Source organism: Toxotes jaculatrix, chromosome 3 (genome assembly GCF_017976425.1).
Source record: "Toxotes jaculatrix isolate fToxJac2 chromosome 3, fToxJac2.pri, whole genome shotgun sequence".
NCBI classification, from domain to species: domain Eukaryota; kingdom Metazoa; phylum Chordata; class Actinopteri; family Toxotidae; genus Toxotes; species Toxotes jaculatrix.
Window position 1 is genome coordinate 9,718,584 of NC_054396.1, and position 26,125 is coordinate 9,744,708.

Genomic DNA, 26,125 nt, shown 5'->3' on the forward strand with positions numbered 1-26,125 from the left:
CTGGCTTTGCCCAGTATTCAGTTCTTTAATAGCATTAATTTATCTCTAAGTATTTAACACTGAAAATCCACATGTTGTGCGCGCGCTTTGCGTGCACGCTCAATTAGTATGTAGTGTCCCTTTAAGAAGGAAAGGCCCTGACTTACGTCATCCTGGGCAACATAATTGACAAAGGGCACAGCGATCTGCTTTCTTCTCTCCTATTGATGCCACTTTCCCCTCTTATCCTCTGAGCACTTCGGCGACCGACGGAAAATGGCGCAGCAGTTCGTGCAGGCGAAGATCAAAGGAGACAAAGTGGTGCTGTTCATTAAGCCCACGTGCTCCTACTGCATCATGGCCCAAGACGTTTTGTCCAAGTACAAGTTCAAACCCGGACATCTGGAGTGTGTGGACATAAGTGGACGCTGCGACATGGACAGCATGCAGGACTATTTCCTGGAACTTACCGGAGCCCGCACGGTAAACAGACGCTTTGTCACACAGCGCCAACAGTCTGACTGTGAACTGTATGAGACGAGAGTTAATGTGTGATATAAGTATATGAAGCTTATTGTAGGAAATAACGGGTGATGTTTAACCTCAGTGACACCAAAGGCGAAACATTAACCTTTATGTTAAAAACGTTTGTGTGAAACTAAAACAGCTTATCAATGCTGATCAGTGTTAGCTATGTTTGTTTTGTTTCAAGTTAGGAGCTGGAAAACTTCTGATGTGTTTCAGATGTGCTGGTTTGCATTTTAGTTCCTGGTACTACAGTCGCCCATGAAATCCGTACAATGAGCATTTCAACCAAAGTTCAGTATGAAAATCATTCATCAGCCTGTACCATTAATCAACATTAAGTCTGAAACTTAACCCTGATACTGTGTCTGCTTATGAAACTAAGGTTTAAAACTATGTGGAGTTAATATTATTGGGATATGTGTGTTCATCCATGAGAAAGGGTGGATGACATGGATATGAACGTGTCCAATGGCAGATGTAATGCAGTGATATTACATCAGCACATACCTTGGTATAGTATATTAATGGATCAGATGGCTTGTTCGTAGACCTGTGGATTAGATCCTTTACAAAAATATATCTTTATGTTAGTCCAAAAGTCATATGAAAGCCCATTACTGCCACATGCTCTGCTCATTCATTTACAGCTTTGTCCATATTGGTCTGACACACCCAGAGATCTTAATCTTGTTTTTCTTATATCAATTTAAATGTAGGTCCCTCGGGTGTTCATCGGCGAGGAGTGCATAGGAGGCGGCAGTGATGTGGCGGCGCTGGAGAAGAACGGTAAACTGAAGGGCATGTTGCAGTCTATTGGAGCCCTGCAGTGACCTGCTCCAAACCCCCAGGTATAAGACATATGGACAGACTTTCATGATTAACCTTCTTTCACTTTACCTCCGTATAAACATACTTATATAACATGAGAGACAGAGAGAATGGCTGTGGAGGGAAGGAAAAATGTGTAAAACAGGGAAGCATTTGTAAGAAAGGCAAGAAAAAGGAGGTAGGTATTACTGCTCAGAAGACACAGATCAAGTCATTAAGCATATAAATTAGTAACAGTAATCTCTCATTTGTGTAGGAATAAAAAAATGAAAGGGAATAAGAAGGTGGTGCTTAAAGAGCTAAGAAGTCATTGCTCCGTTTTATCACATCCCGATCGACAAATTTAAATAAAGAACTGAATAAATGGGCGGAGAAACATGCGGATGCTTCCTCATAGGTTGTGTCACAGGTGTGACTTCACCCTCTGCACACATAACAAGGTCCTCTTTCATTCATTAAAAAAACAGTGACTACACACAAACACATTCATTGTTAGTGTTGTCAGATCCAGTGTGAAAGACAAAGATGTTGTGAAACCACCAAGAATGAGGGAATGTCTTTTGGAAGGCTGGTGTTCAGAGACTTGAGGTTGGCCAGCATTTGATTAAGACACTTCATGCAGGGTTTTATTTTAATTTGTCACCCGTCTTACTGTAAAGCCGAAATGTACACAAACACCCGCTGAACTGTACAGACTCAGCAAAGTACAGACATTCATCGAGTCCGTGGTCCGTTCGTTCTAAAACATGTCTTTATTTAAAGTCAGACGTCATGTTATCTACAGTCTGTACAACAGTGGCCCAGCGGAGCCACATGTGCGTCTCCACATACTGGGTGTGGATGCAGTGCTGGGGTACACTTAGGTTCACAGTCCAGTGTTTCAGCTGCTATTTACTGAATCATTTTCTTTTGTAAGAGTAGGTTTATGTGATTTTTGTTTTATAACTACACACTCACTTCGGTTGTTGTGATGCAGCAGCTGCAGTTTGTCGTAATTATGGTTAAATACACGCCAACTGGTTAAAGATACCCACTGAATCCAACTGTACGATATCAAAATTTGACAGTGAGTGAGGTCTGTGGTCAGCCTGCTGCTATAGCTCTGCAAGAACTGGATGAAAAAAAAAGCAGCTACATGCAGTTTGTTCATTATTGATGACTGATATTGATCCACTGTGTAAAAAAAAAAAAAAGCCACAAATGTCACTTATGATCTTATTTGCTTTCATTTTGCTGGAGGTTTGACAAGTTGTTCTGTTCTTCTCTACCACTGTTTTTTTTTTTTTTTATCACAAATTTCTTAATCCTTTTAATACCAGTGAAACATTGGACTGTAAAATAGTATGACCCAGTTGTCTCTGCTCCGAACATAAAAACAAACAAAAAAAAAATCAGAAATGTCCACATACAGTATAGTTTACAAAAATAATTGCAGCACCAATAAATCATAATCTCATTATGATTAAAAACAACCTCTCAGAAAACAGATAAAATAAACATCGTGTATCCACCCAGAGGCATTATGGTTTTTAGTGTACCAACGTTTGTTCATGATATGGTTGTTTTACTTAAATTCTTTCACCCCTTCTGTACACGTAAATGCTACAAAAGGCTTTTGCCTTTCTGTGTAACAGAGACAGACCCTTATTATTTGTTATTGCAGATCGATAAGGACATTACTTTATATTAACCTGCAAAGGAAGTGATGTAAAAGTCAGCTCACAGGCTTGAAATGAAGTTTAAAAATACATTGATTGTTGTTGTGGACTTGGTGTGCGGAGCACTTGATTTTGTTACAGGCTACATGTAGTTTGATTTCAGAATTTGATTTTCAAGTCATTTCTCAACATAAGTGAAATGTTTAACACAGCGTACAGCCAAAATGTTTCCCATCTCACATGGTAATAAAATAAGTCTGGCTCTGAGACACTCACTGATGCCGCCTTATAGGTCGGAAAGAATCTGATAAAAGAACTGTAATTAAATTGGTCCTGCTCGTATGCGAAGCTGAGGGTCTGTTACATTACAGATGAATATGAGTACGACTGTGCTACCGGCAGCATTACCGGTTGCTTTCCACCCTGCTCTCGTTGTTAATGTAGGTCACAGATCAGATGAAATACTCACTGAGCCACTGAGAAGTTGGAAGCTAAAGAGTTATCTCAGCTTTAGAATTGCTGCATGTACACATGTTCGCAATTTTTAGATCCACCAGGACACAGGTGCATCATGGGTCGACGTGGGTTTAATCTAAGATGGAGCAGTCCTGTGTCCGGTGTACACAGGAGACGCAGACATCCCCCGAGTGTCGAGTAGAGAGGAAATCACCTCAGCACAGTTTCCATCCCGCTTATTCAACCTGAAGTCATGTTACCCGTTACTGTAGTTACTGTAGTTACTGTAGTTTGAAACAGTCTGCACATGATCCTGGTCTCTTGTCTTAACAGATGTGTGGTCATTTGATGTACGTGTACTTGTAATGGAGCCATTGTGTGTCAATTTTTAATTTTCAAAATCCACCATTTTTCATCAGCCAATAGAAATATAATCTTTCACAGAGCCTCTGGCCAGTGGCCAGACAGTCACTTTAAATTCCTGTTGGGTTTAAAGGATCAGTCATCTTGTATTGCCCATGATGAAATAGCCTTTACGCAAAGGGCGCACACATCCCTTCAGGGGAAGAGAGGCTTGTCGCAGTGGTGTATGTCACTGCTCGACATACGTACCGTACAATGCTGTCCTAGCAGTGTAGGAGTCTTATACTGTTGTCCTCCCTCAGAGTCAGTCCTTCATCCAGCAGCGATAACAGAAAAGTTTCTTCTGTTCCCACACATGTTGATGATTCCCTCCTCTGCCCCCCCCCACCCCCCCCCCCCCCCCCCACCCCCATCCCGGCCCCTGTTTTCCACAGGCTTTTGGCATCCAGGTGAGGTCACATGACTATGCAGCGGGACTTGCGTAGCTTGCGTCGCCGCTGCTGGTACTCACTGAGCTCCTGCAGGTAGCCTCTGGACGGCCAGCGTAGCCTCTCCACTTGCTCGCGCTCCTCCTCTGGAACACACACAAATCCCAAGACATAACTGTAATCTACTGCAAACACAGCTTGGATGCTTTGCTGATAAAAACCATTAGAATAACACTTACTATATTTGGCACATACTTATAGATACACATACAATAATAACTCCTGGGATTGTTGCCATGAACACTGCCAGCAGGGCAGAAATATCTGGTAAGATTTTGTTTACACAGAAGATCAACTCTGATCGATCATGTGCTGCCACCTTATTCTTCACTTGTGCCCTTCAGTACCCGTCCAGTGACCTTAAATAAGTCGTGTGTGTGTGTGTGACTAATGACGACAATAAAAACTGCTACTGCTACTAACCAGAGTAACGTTGCTGTTAATCTTTGTAATTAGCTTTGTCTTTAGCTGCTTTTATGTGATGTGCTATAAAGGCTATAATAACTGAGAGGTAATCAGAATAATAGATACAGTATATATGTAGATATATATATAAATCAAGCATAAACTTATAGTATTAAATACTATAAGGAGGCATTAGTCACAGTCTGCTAATATATAAATGCTGTCATATTGTGCTTCGTGGTTCTCCAAAACTGACAACATTCATTTTTAATTCACTTTTCATCAGTGGACACCTTGCACCTCATGTATTTTCTACAGTGTTGGCCATTTGACAAAAAAAAAAAAAAAAAAAGAAGAAAGAGAATCCTGGCATTCATAGCATTTATCTGAGACAGATGCAGCCTAACCTGCACACACTGTGCTGAAAAAGCCTGGAGGCACTCTGACTTCATTATTTTTAAAATGGAGTCTGAAAACCTCTAAAAAAAACAAACAGTGGAATCTAAAGTTTAATTTATATTTTAAGTTAATTTCTACGTTTTAAATTCTGCCAATCGATGCAACAGTTTCAGTTTGCATAATCATCACTTACAAGGCTGGTTAAAAATGATCAGACATTTGTTTAAGAAAGGTTTACGCACTGACCTGAGAGCTCCAGGAAGTCTGGTTTGTGACTGAAGATTAGGTAGTTGTTGGCGATGAAGTGGAGGAGCCAGACGTACAGCTGCTCTGCATTGTGGCACTGAGAATCGATTCAAACAGAGACATGATGCTACAGTTATTAATACTTTTCAACAGATCACTATGAGTAACTGCTGCAGATGGAGACCTAGGACTAATGCAAATTAAAAGATTAAGCTTGCCACAAAATAAAACAATGCATTGGGCAGTTTTCTGACAAAAAGCTAAATACCTTCCATACTAATACAAATTTGCACTTTATTGGCTGAAGGAGATGTCGTGTTATAATGAGGTAATTCTGATTTTACACAGTCAAACATTCTCCTGGAGGTCTACTTATGTTCTCACATCACCTCTCACCTTCTTTTACCCTCACATATGCAAAGTTGCACTGACCTTTGCTCTGCGGAGTAGCCGGACCACGCTTATACCTGTTGATGCCAGCTCTCTACTGGGCATGCTCTGAAGGTAAGCGCACACACAGACTTCACACAGGTGCTGCAGACGCTTCACCTGGTACATCTCGGCACAGACCAGCACAGCCATTGCCTGCAGCACACTGGCTGGACACACAAACACACACAACATAGTCTGATATACTGCATATGCACTGGATGTATTACACTTAGATTGTTCTAACATTATGTAGTTAACGTTTTATCCCTGATCTTTACAATATGCGGATGTGTTTTTAAGCTTGTAGGCCTCCAGAAGAAATCAGAGGTTTAAAAACACCCCCTGAAGTTTAAAAATAAAACTGGAACAGAGCCACACTGGGAAGCGTCCAACAACCATTTTACAATAAAAGCATTTTGTGTGTCTGTTTCACACGAAATTAGAAAACAACAAAACAACACAGTTTCTGTGGTTACAGCAAATGTCACCACATGGACTCAGTCTCAGCTGTGAGTTTCTGAACAGACCTCAGTGGTCTAACATTAAATCAAATGAACTAATGGTTTTCCCATTTTTACTCACTGTCAATTACAATCCTTAAATACACACATGCAGCCAATGTCAAACAAGCACTGTCAGTCTTATTATGTAATGTCAAAAAGTCAAGTCAAATTACTCCTGATGTACCTTGATTCCTGTCATTCATGTGAGTCAAACTTGAGTCTGCAACATCCTCCGCTGCTTCATATAAACACTGACTCTGACAGGCTGATACCCTGTCAGCTGAGCAGCAGCCAAACGGAGGGTTTGTTCTAATTCACTGCACATTTCACCCAAAACATTTAAATGAGCTTTCGCAATGTATTCTATTATCATATGAACAGTATACATTATTTATCTGAATGAAAGAGTGTAATCGCTCTCCTCCTTTGATTTCACACCCTTTGTTGCTGCTGGTGGAGTTACCTTGCTTTGACCTTGAGTGCTGAGCTCTTACATAACAGTGCAGCGGCTGCAGCCTCTGGAGCTGTTTCATGACTTTAATTTCCTGTTCCCATGACTCAACCTGAAGCTGTGTCTCTGGAAACAGCTTATTCACCCTCTTTGTACCTCAGGTGAATCTTAAGGATTGCTTCTTAAAAGTTTTTCATGACCCCTTCATCAAAACACCTCATGCTACAGAGGTGGGGGATCATCAGCCTCTTCAAGACTGATTAATCTAAAGGTTTACACTGTGAATCCAGCAGCTTCGTTATGTAACAATAATGGAAAGGAAGGTGACAATGAATGTTCAGATTAATGCTGTAACTCTGTAACAAATAGTTTGAATTAACTGGCGTTTTCTTATTTATTAACTAAGGAACATAACACATTGTTTTTTTTCTGTGCTTTCTGAATGTGTAATCATCTGTCGGTGTAAGGGTTAATCCAAGAGGGACAACCATGGTGGTATCACCATGGCTGTCATGAAAGCACACACACACACATATGTGCTTACAAAAGCCCATTCAAACAGCACTACAAAGGCTTGTCATTCAAAGCTGCACTAAGTAAACTTTTACCATTAGGGGGCAGAAAAACTCAAAAATAAACAGCAAGAATTCTTGATATATCAGCTTATCCAGTTGTTTTGGCTAACGTTAGCTATTAAAACAAAATACGTAACAAATAATTGTCTACTTACACACGTAGCAGAAACAGAGCAACACTAAAATCGCACTGATGTCCCTCTGGCCACCTGATCCGATACTGACTGACATTTTAGGTATGATTTTGTACACAAACGCCTCAAAAATGTTCGTCTTTTACTTTGATCATACCATACTATCGACGAGTGTAAGCCAGATTGAGAACAGCCTAGAGTTTTGAGTGAACTGGTTTGAATATTTGGTTCATGAAAGCGGCACAGATGTGCAGGCTGGCTGTTGATTTTCAGTGGGATCAACAGTATCAGCTGAGCTTTCACAAATGAGGAAGTCACTTGTTTAGTATAGTTTTAAAGTGTTTGTAGAAGCTCCTCAAATATAATAATCTGCGTGTAATGTACTGTAGCTTATTGCCATCACCAGAGAGAATTATCAGCACTAATTACTTTGAAAATGCAGAGCACAATGTGTCAGATAGTGACAAAGGAAAACAACAACAACAACACGTCTGATTTGGCACCATTAAAAGCAGATGAAGCAGTGATGCCACGGGTTGATTTTGTCATCACCAGATCTAATTTAATTTTAAGCTCAGTGCTGTTCTCTGCACGCCTCCTGAGACTGACACTGGCAGCATGTCGCAATCACACAGATGGTTGATGGGACATGTCATCTGCGCTTTTGTTTTAGGCAGCATTTAACTGCAACGCCTATAGGAAAACATTACTGTACCACTCTCAAGTGCTTTCTGATTTGAGATTGGTGCTTCTTTCCATGGCACTTTAAAATCAAATCAATGGTCCATTGTTCTTCCATAAACAGTCATCGTTTTGTTGTTGCATTCAAAGAGGACTTTCAGCTCGACCAAACTTCTACTTAACTGAGCAAACTATTTTTATTTACAGCAGTGGCCTGAGGATGTAGTTATAGGCGGGTGAATGAATAACTGAGCACAATCAATCTCACCACCATACAAAATCTGCTGGGTTTAATTAACTAGAACTGGAGGGCCCTTCTACTACTATATTTAGGGCCTCCCATTGGTGATGTGTTTGCAGTTACAGGAGCCATTTAGACATAAATCTTATTGTATACAGTAGGAGTAGTGGTCACAGTGGTATAGCTGAGTACACGTCTGGGCCGTGTGCAGTAAACTCACCAGGACAGCAGGAGTCAGTGTAGAGATACTCGAGGAAAGAGAGGAAGGTATCTGAGGAGACTCCGTGGATGGGCACCACTCGGCTCCGGGCCTCTGCATACTTTCCACTGAACATTGCTGCCATGACGTCACAGCGTGCCACCAGCACCGCCCGGTGAGCTGGCAATACGCTCCCTAGAACACACACGCCACATTGACATCTAGGGTTAGAATTTCAGAGCCGGGTCTGGAAAAAGTCCCAAAGAAGTGCGATGCCATAGAGTATAATCAATACATAATTAATGTATTGATTCTTGAATGATAGTAACAGAATGCATTTTTTGTCTTTGACTTCAATCAAACACTCAATATCACTAAGTTGTCTCTTTGGAATGATAATCACACAAGGGTAGAAACCAAATGTTCTCTTTGACCTCCAAGGTGCAAGGACAAGAAAGACTCACGGCACTTTTTACAAGATAAATATTGATTAGGAGAAGCTTTTGGCTATTATTTCTGTATTTCTCTGTTTGATCCTTTAATAGAAGTGCAGCTCATAGAAAAGCTTTTGGTGAGATGAAACATCACAGGAGCGGAAGGCACCCCATCGCTTAGACCGTTTTATCTTATTTTGTCTGCAAATGGATGACCAGGCCCCGGGACTGAGATTATAATTCAGTCGTGGCTAATTAAGAGTGACCTTCCTCTGCTGTGTGATGGTGCATAAGTGTGTAAGCGTGTGCGTGTATGAACAGATCAGTTTGAACCCACCTTGCACCATGAAGATGACATCTGAGTAAAGAGGAGAGTTGAAGAGGTTGACAAGAGTCTGGGGTCCAAGCTGAGCTGCCCGTGCACTTGGGGTATCCCTGAGGCCCTGCACACACACACATACACAGACAAAATGTGAAGAGGAAGCCAGGAGAAATGGGCAGGCGGTTAACATTCCTCTGCTGGATGTCAGGTACTAGTTACCAGCACAATTGCAATTCTGCGCATCTCTCCCAGCTCCCCTTTGGAATACAAATGTCCTCTCTGCCAGTCTTGCTTAGCACTACCCAAACATACTTGAACTGCAATGCCAAGAACGATATGATGAAACTGGCTAACACTGAAAACAGACTGAGAACCAGACAGTGATCCAAACTGATCTATTTATCAACACATCACTGCTCATTTTAAACCATTTACAAGGTGCAAAGTACTCTCTCTCTCTCTATATATATATATATACGCACACATATACATATACATATATGTACAGTAGACGACAGCAGGTGAAATCCGTAGAGCAAGAAAGACTGGCAGTGTGTCTTTTTTGAGTGCATGGGCACAGATGAGTGTCATCAAAGCATCCCATTACCATTACGTGACCTTTCTCAGTCAACTGAAGCACAAAGAGCTCCACAGACTCCACAGTCTTCAGTAGAGACAGCAACAGAATCCAGCCTCTTTGATTTTGTGAAACAATGGAAAGCTTATGAAAGGCAAATTCCAGCCAGTCTCAGAGAGTGAGACGTCCCGGAGCTGTTTGCAGAGGAGAAGATCAAATCATGACAGGACATTAGGGTGTCCCATCGCGTTAAAGTGGCCCTGCCGCATCTTGGTGTGCTGTCTCAGGTAATAGATCTAGTTCTATCCAGATGGGTTGGTACACCCTGCATGGTGGCAAAGGCTTGTCAGAAGCAACCATATCATATCTCCTGATCTCTCTCTCAGCATTCAAGTCTGCTGCCTATTACACAGAGCCAGCTCATGTTTTCTAAATAGTGATCAGACATTACAGACAGTACAATGACGCTGCAGTTCTTAACACAATGTTGAATTTCGTGGCTGACATCCAGTGTGAATTCCTTACAGACCTTGTGTTGTGCTTTTTGCTCCTTTGGGACCATCTCTTGTTTATTTTGTACTAATTCCCACAGTGTCTGAGAGGTGATTACGGGCACTAATTATGTAAATATGCTAATTATAGCCACAGTATTTCTGCAATGTTTCTAAGCAAGGTCTTGCTAATTAAGGCACTGTTAGACTGCAACCACAAAAAAAATATCTTCAAAGAACAAGTTTGACACATTACAGATATTTAACCTCATTTGTTGGAGAGGGCTGTTACAGAATAACTCATCATAAGATACCCTAAGCTCAAACAAGATTTTTTTTTTGATATTTGTGAATATTGAAGAAAGAGAGAGGAGAGGCGATTTTAAAATTTAAGACCTCACCCTGTCTCTCCCGATGAGAGATCGTATGCGCTCCATAAGCTGAGCAACAGCCAGCGAGTTCTTCAGCTTCTCTTCCAGGGCCTCCTGGAGGTGCTCCCACTCCCACGCTCCTACAAAACATCCACAAACACACTCATTCTGTGGACCCACAATAGTATAGTTTATAGAGACACAGAACTCTTTTCTAGCTGGCACCGTGCTCTGGCCACCCACGCACCTTACACCAAATACTCAGGGCCTGTTTTTGACAAAGTTTGCTTGTTCTAAAATTTGTCTGCTTACATAATGTATTGTGGTTATGGATGGGATGGGACCAGTCCTTCTTTTGACCAGAAACAGTGACGAAGAGGCCTTTAGAAAACACACGAGTGACCGTAATGAATCTGGAATCAGATTTATTACGGTCAGTTTGTTAGTAGTTTTTAATTATTTTGTTTTTACTTTAATTTGATGTAGGTTTGATCTTTTTCCAGTTGGTTGCTGGCTACAAACATATACTAATAATGTAATAATAATAATGCATGCATGTATTTTAAACAAATATAGTATTAAGATATTTAAAGCTTTGATCCTATTTTCACAATTTAAATTACAGGTTTAGTCACATGCATAATTAAATAGTTTGACTTATAAACAGAGAGACTGCATTGTTTCTCATCCGATCACATTACAGTATAACAAGCACTAAAGACAAAGTGCAGCTGAGGTTGATGGGAATGTTGTTGGTTTTGCAGGTTTTTGGTCAACAACCAAAGTATTGCTCAAAATGAACCGCTGTTGAGACATTCCACAAAAAAAAAACACCAATACAAGCCTCGCGGTGACAGTAAGGTAAAGTCAGTGGATCGCCAAAGTCAGTAAGGTTCATGGCAATCCATCCAATAGTTTTAGAAATTTTTCAGTCTGGATCAAAGTGGGCAAGTGACTAACCTACAGCCCAACAGACTAACACTGTTATACCTTGAGCAACACAGCTAGCATCTCTCAGAGTCATTGATGCAGTAATGCAGTAATATGCAAATGACCATGAGTAGCAGCACTGATATGCAGTTTACATTTGTGAAGCTATTAAAACACAGAAATGACAAAGTAAACTTTCACTGGGAAAACATCTACCCTGCATTTCAGTTCTCTACTCGTTTCTAAAGCCTGCTCAGCCCTGCAGCTTGATTGGGGTGGCGCACTCTGTCTCACTGGGACGTAAACAGACTGTCGAGGGAAGAAGGGAGCTGGACTGGACAGGCTTTTGGGCAGGGTTTAGCTCATCATTAGTTCATAATGATGGTATTTCGGGTGATAGAGGGATTACCTCAACACACGGTCCCGGATAATGACACTGCACGGCGCAGACACCTCATATGCAGGGTAAGAGATTAGCTCAGGAGCTCTGGTGCTGACATATGATGCAGCCAGACACAAAAAAACACAGCACTGGATGGGCTGGTAGATGTTTTCATAGGAGCAATGGAAGGAAAATGCATACCGCAAACTGTACATGCAGAGAGCTGCCCCTTCATAATATCACAAATACAGTAAGTTTCCATGTCGATGTATTTCTTCTCACCCACCTACACAAGCACACAGACAAACACAAACACTTAGGAACAATTTGTACAGATTAACACTCATTCCCCAAAGGTTTTCCTTAATCTCATCCATAACTGCTACATTCCTTACTCTAAATCGTACCCTAACTTAAACCAAATCCTAACAAAGACAGAAACCAGTGCTAAATTCAGTTGCAAGAACGTTAAATTACAACCAACTTTCCCCCACTGAGCCATGTTACAACAGGAAAAAAACAACTAGTCTGTGGTCTAAAATGTGACCTCAAATAGGCCTGGATGACCATAAACACACAATGATTCATCTGTGTCATATAAATATAATACATGTGCTAAACATGCACACACACAATAGCAACCCAGTGACAAATTCAATAATTCAGTAGGATTCTACACAAGGAGACAGAGTCTCACAGTGTTAACATCACACAAGCAAAGTCACAGCCTCTGTGACTGTCCACACACACTCGAGTGACAAAAACCCCCAAACGTGGAACAATACCATGAGTGTGACGCTGTGTGTTTACAGAGACATTATATTGTTATGGAAATTTGTTCTGCCGAGCCAATAAAATGAGCTACAACTGACAAATTAGCTGAACCGAACTGCGAGCAGAAGATATTTGTCCTTTCTCTAGCAAAGCAAAGTACAGCTTGTTGTGGATTTACTGCAAATGAACATCAAACATTGGCACAGAGTGCTCCGAATGTTTCTGTGGGCAAGGGAGGCACACATTCACGTCTGATTAGTCAATTCAAGAAAAAAAAAACACTAATACAGAGAATCAGACACACACACACAGAATACGAGGTCAGCTGCTTTTAACATACAATCATACCCACCATGTTGAAGGTTAACATTAGTCATTTTTCACACAAGACTTAACACTGTCTGCCTGCAGTGTTTTATGGAAACGTGACATTCGTGTTCTGCTCAGCACATGCACACATATTCCTTTTTCTGCTGTTCCCTCTAAACCACACACACACATATTAACAGTATGCTCTAGTGGCCAGCTCTCCCACCACCCAAACACTCTCACCATCACGTTATCTCACAGAAACGGAGAAAAGCAGCACCTTACACTCCACCCCCTCTCTCACCCTCACGTCCTACCACCTTCGTTTTTCACCCTACTCCCAATTTTCCACTCCTTACTTTCCCATCTTGCTTCTCTCATACTAAAAAAAAAAAAAATCCACACAAGGCCTTTCATGCATGCGTGAAAATACACACTGTTCCCTGTGTCTTTAAACCGCTGGCTTTCTTATTCTTATTCATACAGTCACTCACAGAGACTCAGTCTAACCCTATAATCTTCTTCCCTTCTCCACTCACCCTTCACAAGCACACATACACACTCAGCTTATGTGTTTGTGTGTCTGCCTCTAGTGTTTATGCGTGTGTGTGTGAACACGTGTGTTCATTCAGACCAGTGCTGCTCACATACATGATAAGAGGCAGCCATGAATCAGATGTTAGCACAGCTTTTTGCCATGAGGATTCCTGCACGACATGCAGCCTGTGACGACGCGCTGGCATGCACAGGCGCTGCGATCTAACATGCAGCAAGCAAAGCACTGCAGACTATAAGCCGCAGCCTGAGAAGATTTTCATTACAGCACTAAAGTCGCAGAGAATATCACATGGCTGTTTATCTAGGCTTCATACGCGACTGGAGAACATTTTGGATGCAAGTGCCACAATTTACAACGTCTGCAAATGTTTTGGCCGTACGTTTTATCCCTGCGTATGCCTTTATCACTGTTAAGTGAAGTTAATATATGATACTGTTAATTTCACGTCACAGTTTCATCACAGAGTTCATCGGCTGCTGTAACAGGCCACGGAGTCAGATTATATCAGCTAATCCCAACAGCCATCAAAATGATGGAAATTCAATTTCTGCAGAGACGTCGCTCAGTGCACCTCTCCATCTGTAACCGGTGTCCATAATGTTTAATAGAACTGAGTTGGCTGGAGATAAAGGAAATACGAGCGCGCTCTGAGGCATCCAAGTACAAATGTGGGTTAAGAAAACAGCACAAGATCACACTATTAAACGATGAATGATCAGGTCCTAGATTAAAATACTACAGTTGCTTACAATCAAGCACTTTCAGTTTGACTGATTTCTGTTCCTCAGTGTAATGGAATATTGGACAAGACCCAATAGCAGGCAAACTGCCTCCTGCTGCCAGGGGACATTAATCATTACATCTAAATTACTGGAAAAAGAGTAACTGCTTTTGGGGAATGGAGTTCCCATGCTGCGGATGTCAGTCCAGCTCTGGTAGCTGTATTTAAACTCCAGTTGCAATGTGCAGAAAGTGTCCAAGATGGCAACAAAAAACAACAGGAAGCATCAAGGCTGAAACACCAGCATTTAGCAACACACACAAATCACCAAACAACTGCAGCTATTTAAATATGTCTGGATCCCTACATCACAAATAGCAAACAGTAAAAAAGGTTAATACACTTTTTTTTTTTTCAAAAATTGAAAGTGTACATCATTTCCCAGAAACCATGTAGTGTGCTGGAGGTAAACTGATTGAGCCATCCTTGCCGAGTCCAGATTTCTCTGAACAAAGCGCATGTTGGCCGCTGTTTTGGAGAGACTTTTGTAATCCGATCTCCACTTTCTATTTGGCACTTCCTGTGCAACTGATCCTGATGCCAGACTGTCAGTTTGGGCAACTTCCCTCTGCTGAAATCACAGGGTTTTAATCAGTGGAGATGAGACGCTCGTCTGTGTTGCAGCTCTGTTGTTGTGATGTAGGTTGGTGCAGAAATAATTTAATGATATTCACTTAATAAGTTGACATGGTTTCATTAAAGGATCGGTCACTCAATAGAAAATAAGTGTGCAATAATTTAATCATTTAAATGCCACTTTTAGCCATGTTAGCCGTGTGGCTCAGTGGATGACAAAGTTGGCCTGTTGGTTGGTCCACCGCTTTGGTCCAGACTGAAGTATCTCAACAGCTATTGGATGGATTGCTATGAAATTTTGTACAGACATTAATGGCCCCCAGAAAATGAATCCAATGTATTATGGTGATCTCCTGACTTTTAACCATGACGTCAAACTATTAATTTGTCCAATCCTTTGGTTTATGATCAAATACCTGCAAAACTAATGACATCCCCTAAAGTGCAAGACGTACTTTGTGTTTAGTGGTAAGTTCTAAATGTTAGCATGCTAACATGTTAAACTAAGATGGTGAACATGCTAAACATTATACTTGCTAAACATCCACATATTTACATTAACACTATGAGCAGGCTAGCATGCTGGTGCTGACATTTAAGTCAAAGCACAGCTGTACCTAAGTACAGCCTCAGAGAGCTGCTACCATGACTGTAAACACCTTAAATGTGAGAAATCTCTGATTTTCTCATGTTCTGTGATAGTAAATTGAAGATCTTTGGGTTTTGGATTGTTGGATTTGAGAAACTGTGACATTTTTCTCTACATCTGGACAAACAGACAAATCATCATATCATATTACAGGTTCATATTCAATTAACTTTTCATAATAGAAGCTGCCAGTGAAAGATCTAAAGAGTTCTATGATCGTGCATCTAGAACATTGGGTGTTAAAGATGTTAAATGAGTGTGCTGTGTTTGACTGGTGGTTCTTACCTCTGTAAATAAACATCAGAGTCTCCCACAAGCACATACACAGAAGGGGGTCCTTCACCACCAGCCGGGAGAGTCGTCCTGACAGGTGCCCGTCTGATCGAGGCATGTCATCTATAATCCCCCCATCCCAGGTGGAGAGCAGAGAATGGGGGCCTCCATCTCGCTCTCTGCAAACACACCGTGACTGTGGACGTTCCCTGTCCAACCAGAAATGAAATTCAGCATGAAATGCTTCACAGTTACACTAAAGAGGAGTTTGCAAGTAGAGTTTAGCTCCTGCTGGCAACAGGCTCAGGTGGTGAAATAGCTTATTAAACTCCATCCTGTGAAAGAGGTAATATCTCTCCTACCTGGTCTTGGGCCCCAGGAGCAGCTGTCTGAAGTACGGGCTGACAGCACACAGCACAGCCGCATGCGCCCACCCCAATTCTTTCCCAGAGTCCCCGGCGTAGAAAGCCACATCGGCAAACTGCACGCCACGCTCCAACAACCACTGCATGTCCTGGGAGAAGCTGGACTCCTCCACACGGATGGGGGGAAGACGAGCTGAATGGAGGAAGAAAGAGATAGCACAGGGGATGAAAAGGGAAGAGAGAGAAAGCTAAGGAGGATGAGTTGAGTTAATAAACACTGCTGAATTTCAACTTGTTCCCTTGAGGGAAAATCCACCGGTTTTGTTTTGTTTAAAGCCCCCAGGAGTATGGTAATTTACACATGAGGTGCACTGATTTTTCCTCAATCTACCTTGTCTATTTCTACTACTGATTTCCCTCTTGTTTGACAATGGGTTTTGACAACTCAGAGAGAAAAGCGGTGTATGTGGGTATGTGGAGAGAATGATTTTGACAGAAAGAGTGTAAGGAGACCTTTTAGTCAAGAAAAGAGAGCAGACAGAGGCCAATGTCATGTTATGCCCTGCCCTGTTACCCAAGTTAGAAAAAAAGCTTACAGACATGTTTGTCTTTGCACTAATGACAGACCTGCAAAGAGGCAAGCTGAGGCTACTGCACTGGATTCTGGTCTGCTGAAGAAATAGAGAAACCTCCATGTCTTTCTGTTCTACAGAGGATTTGTTCCTGCTTCTTTTAATCTCGGGGAACTGACACCAAAAACTGACATTTAGCAGTTATGTTTTAGATTATTTTGGTGATAGAAAAAATACGTCAGCAAGCAGCAAAATTAACCCTGAAACCAAAGCAAGTCCAGAAGCTTGTTTTAAATAAGGTTAAAGTTTAAAGAATATGTGGAAAAACCCTGGATAGGCAACAGTCATAGAGAAATGATTTGCAGAGAAATTAGTGTAACTGAATACTAGAAAAATACTGTAGTGAAAAAAAAAAAACTATAAATTGGAAAACCTGCAAAACCTGTGAAGAAACTTTTCATAGAAAAACGAAGACAAAAAGGTGCTTTGTGGTGCATGCATTCATGAATTCAGATTGATAAAATGTGTAAAAGCAGTGAGAGGGAAAGTGAAGGAACAGGGGAGGGAGGGGGGGCTCCACAAATCATTGTCCTATTATATTCCTATTCATTCTTAACACACACTGCGCCTCTGTAGACCTCATCTCCTTTTTTTTTTATGGCCGCTCCATTTTGGCCGTAAAAATAGTGCTGTTCCTGAAGCAGTGCTAAACCAAGCTACCCCTTAAGTAAGAGGTGAGTAGTGTTGGACAGGCACCAATGAATCCTCCAGCTCTTGCTGCCTATTTTTTTCTTGGCAGAACTTAAAGCTGTCAGTCGTTGCATCAGATTTAGACACACGCGGCAGCAAAGAGGTCAGATCAATATTTAACACTAGTTTAACAGCGTAGTTTGTGTAAGGTGTTTTATTTTGAAAAATTTAACTGCATGGAAAAACGGCAGACTATAATGGCAGCAGCAGTAGCAGTGGCTGTAAAGCAAGACACAGGAGTGTCGCTGTGAATTCAGCACCGCTATTAGAGTACGCCACTAGACCAGCTAGTTTTCAAAATAAAGTGATGCTACTGGATCTGTCTGTGCTGTGGGAGTTGTGATTCTAACCAAATTAATGTTAATTATATAATTTCAAATTCAACACAAAGCTTTCTGTTTGTGGCAACATCCTGCAGTTAGGCGTAGCAGTCAGCTGCAGATGCTATCAGCCCTTCCTTTAGCCAGTGAAGAGAAAGAGTCTAAAAAAGACAGCAAGACAGGAAAAGCAGCAGAAATGCAACAGTCCGGTCTGTCACACAGCACTCCAGCTTGGCTTGTCTCTTTCAAGCTTTGCTACGATAATCAAATTCATTGTGTCTCTGCTAGACGCTGTGTATGACTGAGCCTCTTTTGAATGTGATAGGCAGGGTCGTTTATCTCTCCTCATAATTAGCGCTCTGTGTTTGTGGGTTCTGATTGGCTTAAAGGCAATTTGATTAAGTCTGCAACAAAGCCTGAGTGTCGTTGCTACAAACTAAAACTGTTCAATTTGAGCTTGTTTTGAAACTTAATTAAAATTTAATCTGAAATGTTGAACTTCAAATAAAAAGATTAAGAGTACATTAGGGTTTAAACAATTAGTCCATAATTAATTGTTTTGCAAAATGCCAAAGATGTCACCATGGGACCCGGGAAACCGTGACAACCATCTGAAGCCCATCACAATTTCCTTAACATTGATTTATTAGACAGATTAATGGATAATGAAAATATTTCATTTATAACCCTAAATCTTCCAAAACTGAGAGACAAACATTCAGTGTTAGTCATTTAACACACGGGACGGTGTGTGCAAAATTTATAAAACATAAAACAAAAAAGAACTGCACAAGGGATGGTTCTGGCTGCACAAGTGAGTTTGTAGTGTCCAGGTCAAATACCTTAACTGATTAAGAAAATGTAGTTAGAGATAATGTTAATGAGTAACCCTCTCCAATCTCACAACAACAATAACTACGGCGATTGTGCTCGAGGCACTAAGCACACAGCTGTTGCTGCATCTGCTGTTGAAAAGGAGCTCAATCTAAAATTGATTCACACGTCACTGGATAAAAGTAGTCTACCTAGCTCTTTGTCTCCCTTCTTATTTCCAGTTTGGAACAGAGAATATTGATCTGGATAAAACCTTTGTGCTCAGCCCTTTTTATGGCTTTGTAAGCTCAAGAAGAAACAATCCTTGTCAGTCTGACTGTTCTCCATGCACCACAAAAAGAGGGATTTAAAGCATCAATAATTACATTAGAAAACAAAAATAAAATTACTTAATAGAAACAATAATTTTCATTAATTACATTTAAATTATTTAAAAATTTCAGAAAAAAACATCAGCTTGCCCAGATGTCTATAGAACTCAATGGGACACAACAGCATTAGTAATATTAGTTTTTAGAAACCATAGTATTCCTCTGACCTGGTTGCTCTAAGTGAGGGGGACGGAGCTCATTCACTTTATTTCCTCGCCTCTTCTCTGGCCTCTCTTTGGCTTTGTGTTTCAGACACTGTATCATGAAGTACTCCAGCTGAACAGAACAGAAATACACAAATTAGTTCAAATGCAAGGTACAAAAATAGTTCTGTTGCATCATCAATTCTTTTGCTTTGGAAACAGCTTCCAGAGAGGACCGATGTGGCTACTTGTCCTTGTCTCCTCTACTTAATACCTATCTGAAAATGTTGATCAATATGAATAGACAGGTAGAGCTGCTGCTGTCACTGCTGCTTGTTGTGATTGAAGCATTAAAACACACGTGGAACAGTTTCCTAAAATAAGAATGTTCAAAAACTCGCTCAGGGTTATAAACCATATATACTGTTAGTGCTTATTCAATCACAGCAGCTGAAAAGAAAAAAAAAAGTCTGAGGTGATGTGTGACTCTGTTGTTGTTAAATTCCTGTTTATATCCTTTGGTTCCAGTGTGGCGTCATCACTTACCACGCTGCCAAAGTAGCGGCCCACAAAGACGTGGTTGAGAGAAGGCAACTCCAGATAGGTGGCCCCCAGGTCCCGGGACAGCTGCAGACCTTCACTGTGAGGCACACAGCTGCTCCAGTCAGAAGCACACAACGGGCACGTACAGGGAGGGCCTTCATCTGAAAACGGGAGAGAGGTGAATTCAACTCTAAGATGAAATCATTCAAACTGTAAACATAACTGAATCTAAGAAATACTTAATGGGGGCACATGAGACGTAATACATGAGTCACTGATATGAGACTGTAGCTTTTTGGGATGCATGAAACTAATGTGAACTGAAAAGCTGCTGCTGGAAATGTTTGTCCCATGTTTCACCAAATGAGCTGCACTGGACTATGATATGCGATCCAGGAAAAGGCCTGCATGCTATTCATATCTGTTAAATGTTTAACCAAAACAAGAGGTTAACTGCCATACAAGCCCTCAAGCAAAACATTTGAACTCTTAATGTTAATGTCCAGACCACATGTGGATCAGAACATACTGAGGACAGAGGTCAAACATTAAATCTGCACACTGTAGAACATGTGTTGTGCTTTATATGGACATAAACGCACCCATTACTTAGGTTGTTGTGATCTGCATGATCAAGAGTCAATCTACTCCCACACTGTACCAATCAGAGCAGTGCTGGGTAACAATGTTTGTTAATATTTCCTCCTCATCTGGACAAAAAAGTGCAAAAAACACAAACTAAAAGTGTCTTTGTGTGATGAACAAAACACATAACGCTACATTTCAGAAACCGCATTAAAACAGAAAACATGTTTTGGAAAAGCGGGACATACAAACCAGATGCTACAGCCACATGTGGTTTCATGTTGTAGACTCGCCCTACTTCCTAACTCCTCTTGTCCTGTCTCAGAGTGACTATGACTACATCCAGTAAGGATTTTAAAAGGGAGGTAATGCATAAATACTTTTTCTAATTTTGTAAAATATTCACTTTCTGTTCTCTTGTGTTTGCTGATGTTGGTTCCTGAAATGTTGCCAATGTGGCATTTCCAGGCTGCCGTTTTTACATCTTCACTATGTTTTGAGAAAAAACAAAGAGTTCTTGCACAACAACATAAAAATAAGATCATCTAAGTATGTAGAATCTTCTGTGGCACGTGCACGAGGACCAGCCGCACTGTGGCATGTTTGCACAGGGACCAAAGAGACATAATCAGACAGAAAATTAGAGGGATTAGCTTGAAGGAGAAAAAAAGACTACAAAAAGACCGCACAAAGGAGGAGAGAGCCACAGAGCAAGACAGAATGAGCGGGACACACAGCTAAGTGCTGAGGCATTTGATAAATCATACTGCTAATAACCTACAGGCATGAGACGGAGCTAGACAGTGTGTGTGTGTGTGTGTATGTGTGTGTGTATGTGTATGTGTGTGTGAGAGAGGCAGAAGGAAAAGAAGAGCACATGTGAGCGTCTGACAGGCGGTGACTTGGCATATCAGTGGTATGTTTGTGTGCGTGGGGGTGCGTGCGTGCCCTTGGATAAATCTGTCTATGCTCCTGCGCTCAGCGCTGGTTTAATGGCTGCATTAATGCACATACGACGGCGCTCTCTCTGCTACAGCTGTGCCTTAGGTGGTCTAAAGTCGAGCGGCAGGAAGCGCTCAGAGCTCAGCCGTCATTCTCTGCAGTCATGAGGGGATAGCATGAAAATATTCACGGCAGCCACAAACAAAAACACAAACAAAGGCTCTGGTCTACAGCTACCTACCCCCCACCCCCCCCCGTCTCTCTAGCTATCTCTCCAAGCAAAGAGTTGACTTACACTGTCACCATTCTGCAGTGAAGCTCTGACAGGATCTCAAAGTATGTTGAGCAGACAAGCTAAAAATACAGTCTGTTGCATTTGATGGGGTTGTTTACTGAATCTGGAACCGACAAGGGTCAGCGTGTCTGCAAAAACACACGCAGACTCACTAAAGTGCAGAAAAACAGGCATTTTAATGCCGAATGTGTAAAGCAGCCTACAGAAAGACTGCACCCAGGTGCCCCCACTTAAAGGTCAAACTACTATTGTGGTGCACGTTTGAGCCATGACAGTGTATATTTAAGAGCTCTGTGAGCTCTTATCTGCTTGCAAAGTTCTAATGGGCAAAGAGAATAATCTTAGTGTTTTGATGTGGTGTGTTTCCTGCAGGGAAGCATGTGTGCCGAAAGCCTGAAGGCAGCCAAGAGGAGATTTAATCATGAGCATCCCCCTCATCGCTGGGAGGACACGCTAGAGGACACAAGTTTCAGACAGTGATCTCACTGGCCTGACGAGAAAAACACGATTATCCCGAAAATCAAAATCAACGACTGAGGCAACAGTAAATTAACCCTAAGATACCAGGATATCAAGTTCAGTGGCTGAAAGATGAAAACATGTCTGCTTCCTCTCAAACTCCACTGTTCACATACAACAATGGCAAACTATTAGAGGAACCAGCAGTTGTCACGGTTGGCAAAACTAAACACACTCTGGCTCTGATGACAACACAAAACAAAAGTGTCCTCACCGTTCAGACGTGCTCCAACAGCAACTAGGATGACAGGTACACCCCAATGCCTCAGGAGTGGGCGAAGTCTCGGGGCGTAGCCATTTCTGACCTGCTGGAAGGCCAGCTTGTCGGTGACTGAATATTTAATAACCAGGATGTCGGCCTGCTCAAGAACTTTCCGTACACTGGCCCAGTCGCTGTCCAACAAGTCCTGGAAAGGCAAGAACAGGACAACAAATAAAAATAGTAACAGGTCAGAAGAGGACAGACACATGAGAAATGCAAAATACAGAATTGTCTGCATGCCCAATCTGTACCATGAATCTCACCTTATATAACCCTAAGAGTCCCTAAGTATAAATACCTCTGGACGGCTCTTGGGACGTTACCCCCAATGACCTGTGTGAGGCTAGCAGAGCTAAACCAACCTGATTCAACTCATTAGGCAGAAAAAAAAAAACATTTCAGAAAGCTTTGAGCAATTTGAATAGAGAGACATAGAATTAGACTGACAGGATTAGACAGCCCTATAATAGGCCGCATACAGTGCAGCTACAAAAATCACAACAGTGCTCTCATTTCAAATTCATATGCTATTAAGAACAAAAGTTCTTTCATCAGTTTTTATATTTTTGTGCAGCGAATGTTAAAATAGCGTCCTCCTAAGAATAGAGACGTTTTTATGAAGCCTGCAATCAGCGCTGGAAGGCAAGTGGCCTTGGAATTCTTTTACGTCTTCTGAGAAATAGAAGCAGAGTGAAAAGTAAACAGCATATCAGTTAAGTGACGCACACTCTTTCACAATCATCAAAATTACACCACTTTTTTAATGGCATGCTTTGCCACCTTGGCCTACCCATGACCTTCACCTGAAATCCAGTCTAATTAGGTAATATACAAGCAGGAGGGTGTTGGGGTAAGAGCCAAAGCAACACAATGACTCCTAAGGGTCCCTGTTTATACTTATATTAGGGGATGGACACATGAATGAGCACACGTCCAAACAAAGATCCATACTGTGTCAGCCCATGCAGCGCTCTGTTTTTCCTCATTCTGTCCTGCACACAAACGCATCGCCAGCCTCTTACCCAGCTGGGACAATCCCGAACCACTACAGTGACATCTCCAAACACACGTGAGGTGTACTCCATGAAGGCCGGGTTGTGCAGGCTGCTCTCCAAGTCGCAGGGTCCCACCAGCGCTCCGTGACCCAGGTAACTCCACAGCAGGCCTCCCTGCAGCTGTCCCTGGCCCATGATCTCCTCCCCGGGCCCGACTCCTCCGGGGCACTCGCTGCCCAGAGCCACGATGTGGATGGACCTGTAAGCCAGACAACTCGAGGTTGAGAGCGCAAGAAGGCATCACACAAGCAGATGATGATCCAGGGAATAGCAACGAGGGAGAGGAGACACCTCTCTTTGCTCTGGTCCTTATTATTCATGTCTATCACGGAGGCAGTGCATCATTGTTATGTCACTGAAAATGACTGAGAAGAAGCTTGCCAAGGCCTTTCTTACACCTGAGTGTGTATTATGGTTCAGTAAATCAGACACTTTGAGAAATTATTTCGGTACTGCCTTTATATCTATAGAGCATATAGGGGGGGGGGGGGGGGGAATCACAGCATGCAACCATACCAGGGACCCCTTCTTCCTACCTGCCTTAATGAGTTGCAGCTTCAGAGAAACTTACATTGTGGTAACCGCGGTTTTGTTCCGCTGCTCTACGCTATGGAGCCCGTTTCCCTCACGGTGCGTTTCCTCGCCAGTCTGCAGTCAGACTCGGCTTTTTCCGCAATGAGCCGCGGCTCCGCTCCGTCGTTAATCCCTCTCATCAGTGGCTGGCCCCCCGGGAGCCCGGCTGCTGGGGAGTTTCGCAGCAGTCACTCGCATTTCCCCGTCTCGTTATTCATTCATAAAAGCGGAGCCCGATACCGTCCCGAACCGACCGCAGAGGCGCACCGGACAGCCCAGGCGGCGGAGCAGCAGAGTGTGTAAACAGCAGCGCCCATGGGCAGCCAATGCGCTAACAGACAAACAAGTTGTCAGTCGGTAGGAAACACAATTAACGACGAGGAGAGGGCAGCCTCGCGCCTCGGTGTCCAGACCACATGAATGACGTCGGTGGATAAAACAAAGTCTCACTGGCAAAGAACAACTGGAGAGAGAGAGAGAGAGAGAGAGGGAGAGAGAGAGAGAGAGAGGGAGAGAGAGAGAGAGAGAGGGAGAGAGAGGGAGAGAGAGAGAGAGAGAGGGAGAGAGCCGCGGACTGAACCGAGAGTGGTCGCGCCTGACTCAGCAACAAGCACGCGGGCATACACACGCAGGGAAAGCGCGCGCCAACGCGCACAAATGCCCTGGCCCCGGACCACGCTGCCGACGTGCTGGACATGACGGTGTTGTGCTTTTGACTCAAGCAAATACTTTCACACGTTGCTCTCCTCTCAAAGCTGCCACTTTCACCTTCAAGCACGAGAGCTTTGTTCTGTGCTGGGTGCAACGCCGAGCACGTGTGTGTGCCCATTAACTTTCATCGTCTTGTCCCCGAAACTCAAAAGACAGACTCTAAATTCCAGCACATGAATGTGACACTAAAGGACCTGACAGGAGGTTACACCCCTGACGTGCAGAGTAAATGACAGTGATAATAATGACAGCACTGATGTACAACTGCTAGAAAACTGTTGGATGATACAGCCACAAAATATAAAATGCTTAAACTGGCTTTGGATATGTTTTGTTGAAGGAGCCAGTCGCTGATAAAAGGTGATAATTAGATCTGGTAGTCCCTCTTGGACAAACTCCAGGGATTCCAGGGCTTTTTGAGAAGAAGAATAGCCTGAGCCTCAAAGGTTTAATCACAGCCTCTTGTGTCATTCACAACCACAATGAATAATGGAAGACATAAAACCAACAGAGAGTATTTAGGCCTTGGGTTTGAATGCCCTCACTGTAAATCCATGCTGCCGACATGCAGTGTACTCTCCTGGAGGTAAGGGACACCAGCTCTGCAAAGCAGCTTCCCCAGACAGCCTGCTCTTTATCTTGACAAACAGCCCTCCACTTGACCTCCTGCAAATAAACTGCCTGCACAGAATGGTTCCTGCCTTGTACCAAGATTCTCAATCTGACTATATAATCATATTTTAATATTTAATGTGCAGAAACTCAGCCCCCTCCGTGCATGCAACCTAGGGCCCTGTGCATTTCCTGATTGTATTCAAAGCGTCACAAAGCCCAAGGCCCTCAGACTGTGTTGTGAGTTTGCTGTAGGCCGGCTACAGAGACCAGCATCATTCATGCATAGAGGAGCATCATGCACCACAGCCTTTGTGTGCTCAGCCCATGGCATTTGCCGTTCTGGGGGCTATGTCACTCTTTTAGCCTGCACTGTGGGTACAGAAACAGAGATATAATCTGCATGTGATAGGCTCATCTTCATAATAAATGTATGTATTTTTTCCCTGGCTTAATGCAGCATATCTCTGGCTGAACAAAATATTTGGATTTAAGAATAATGATAATAATTTTACACAATTTTACACATGAACATCAGTCCTCAGATGCAGTACAGAAGTACTGCTTAGTGAAAAAAAGTCGTTAAATGTTTTCTGTGGCTATGCAAGGAACTTTCTAATAACTGAGACAATGGCCCTCACTACATCACCAGGGTTATTTTAGCATGGCTCTGTCCTCT

At 42.4% G+C, this 26,125-nt stretch overlaps 2 protein-coding genes across 2 annotated transcripts; one reads left to right on the top strand and one right to left on the bottom strand.

Moving 5' to 3' along the window:
* Positions 1-147: 147 nt before the first annotated feature.
* glrx (glutaredoxin (thioltransferase)) lies at positions 148-4,718 on the top strand. Its single transcript, XM_041033952.1, has 3 exons — positions 148-462; positions 1,224-1,355; positions 4,247-4,718. Exons 1-2 carry the CDS (start codon positions 256-258, stop codon positions 1,335-1,337), a joined length of 321 nt encoding a protein of 106 aa, XP_040889886.1. The 5' UTR covers positions 148-255; the 3' UTR covers positions 1,338-1,355; positions 4,247-4,718.
* Positions 2,546-24,530, bottom strand: rhobtb3 (Rho related BTB domain containing 3). The gene is made up of 13 exons (XM_041033953.1): positions 24,122-24,530; positions 23,518-23,749; positions 22,448-22,640; positions 19,896-20,053; positions 19,374-19,482; positions 16,357-16,552; positions 16,007-16,203; positions 10,792-10,901; positions 9,338-9,443; positions 8,588-8,761; positions 5,783-5,949; positions 5,351-5,447; positions 2,546-4,386 (listed from the first exon to the last, which is right to left on the bottom strand). Coding segments are annotated over exons 1-13 (1,860 nt in total). The 5' UTR covers positions 24,124-24,530; the 3' UTR covers positions 2,546-4,267.
* Between the last annotated feature and the right edge of the window lie 1,595 nt (positions 24,531-26,125).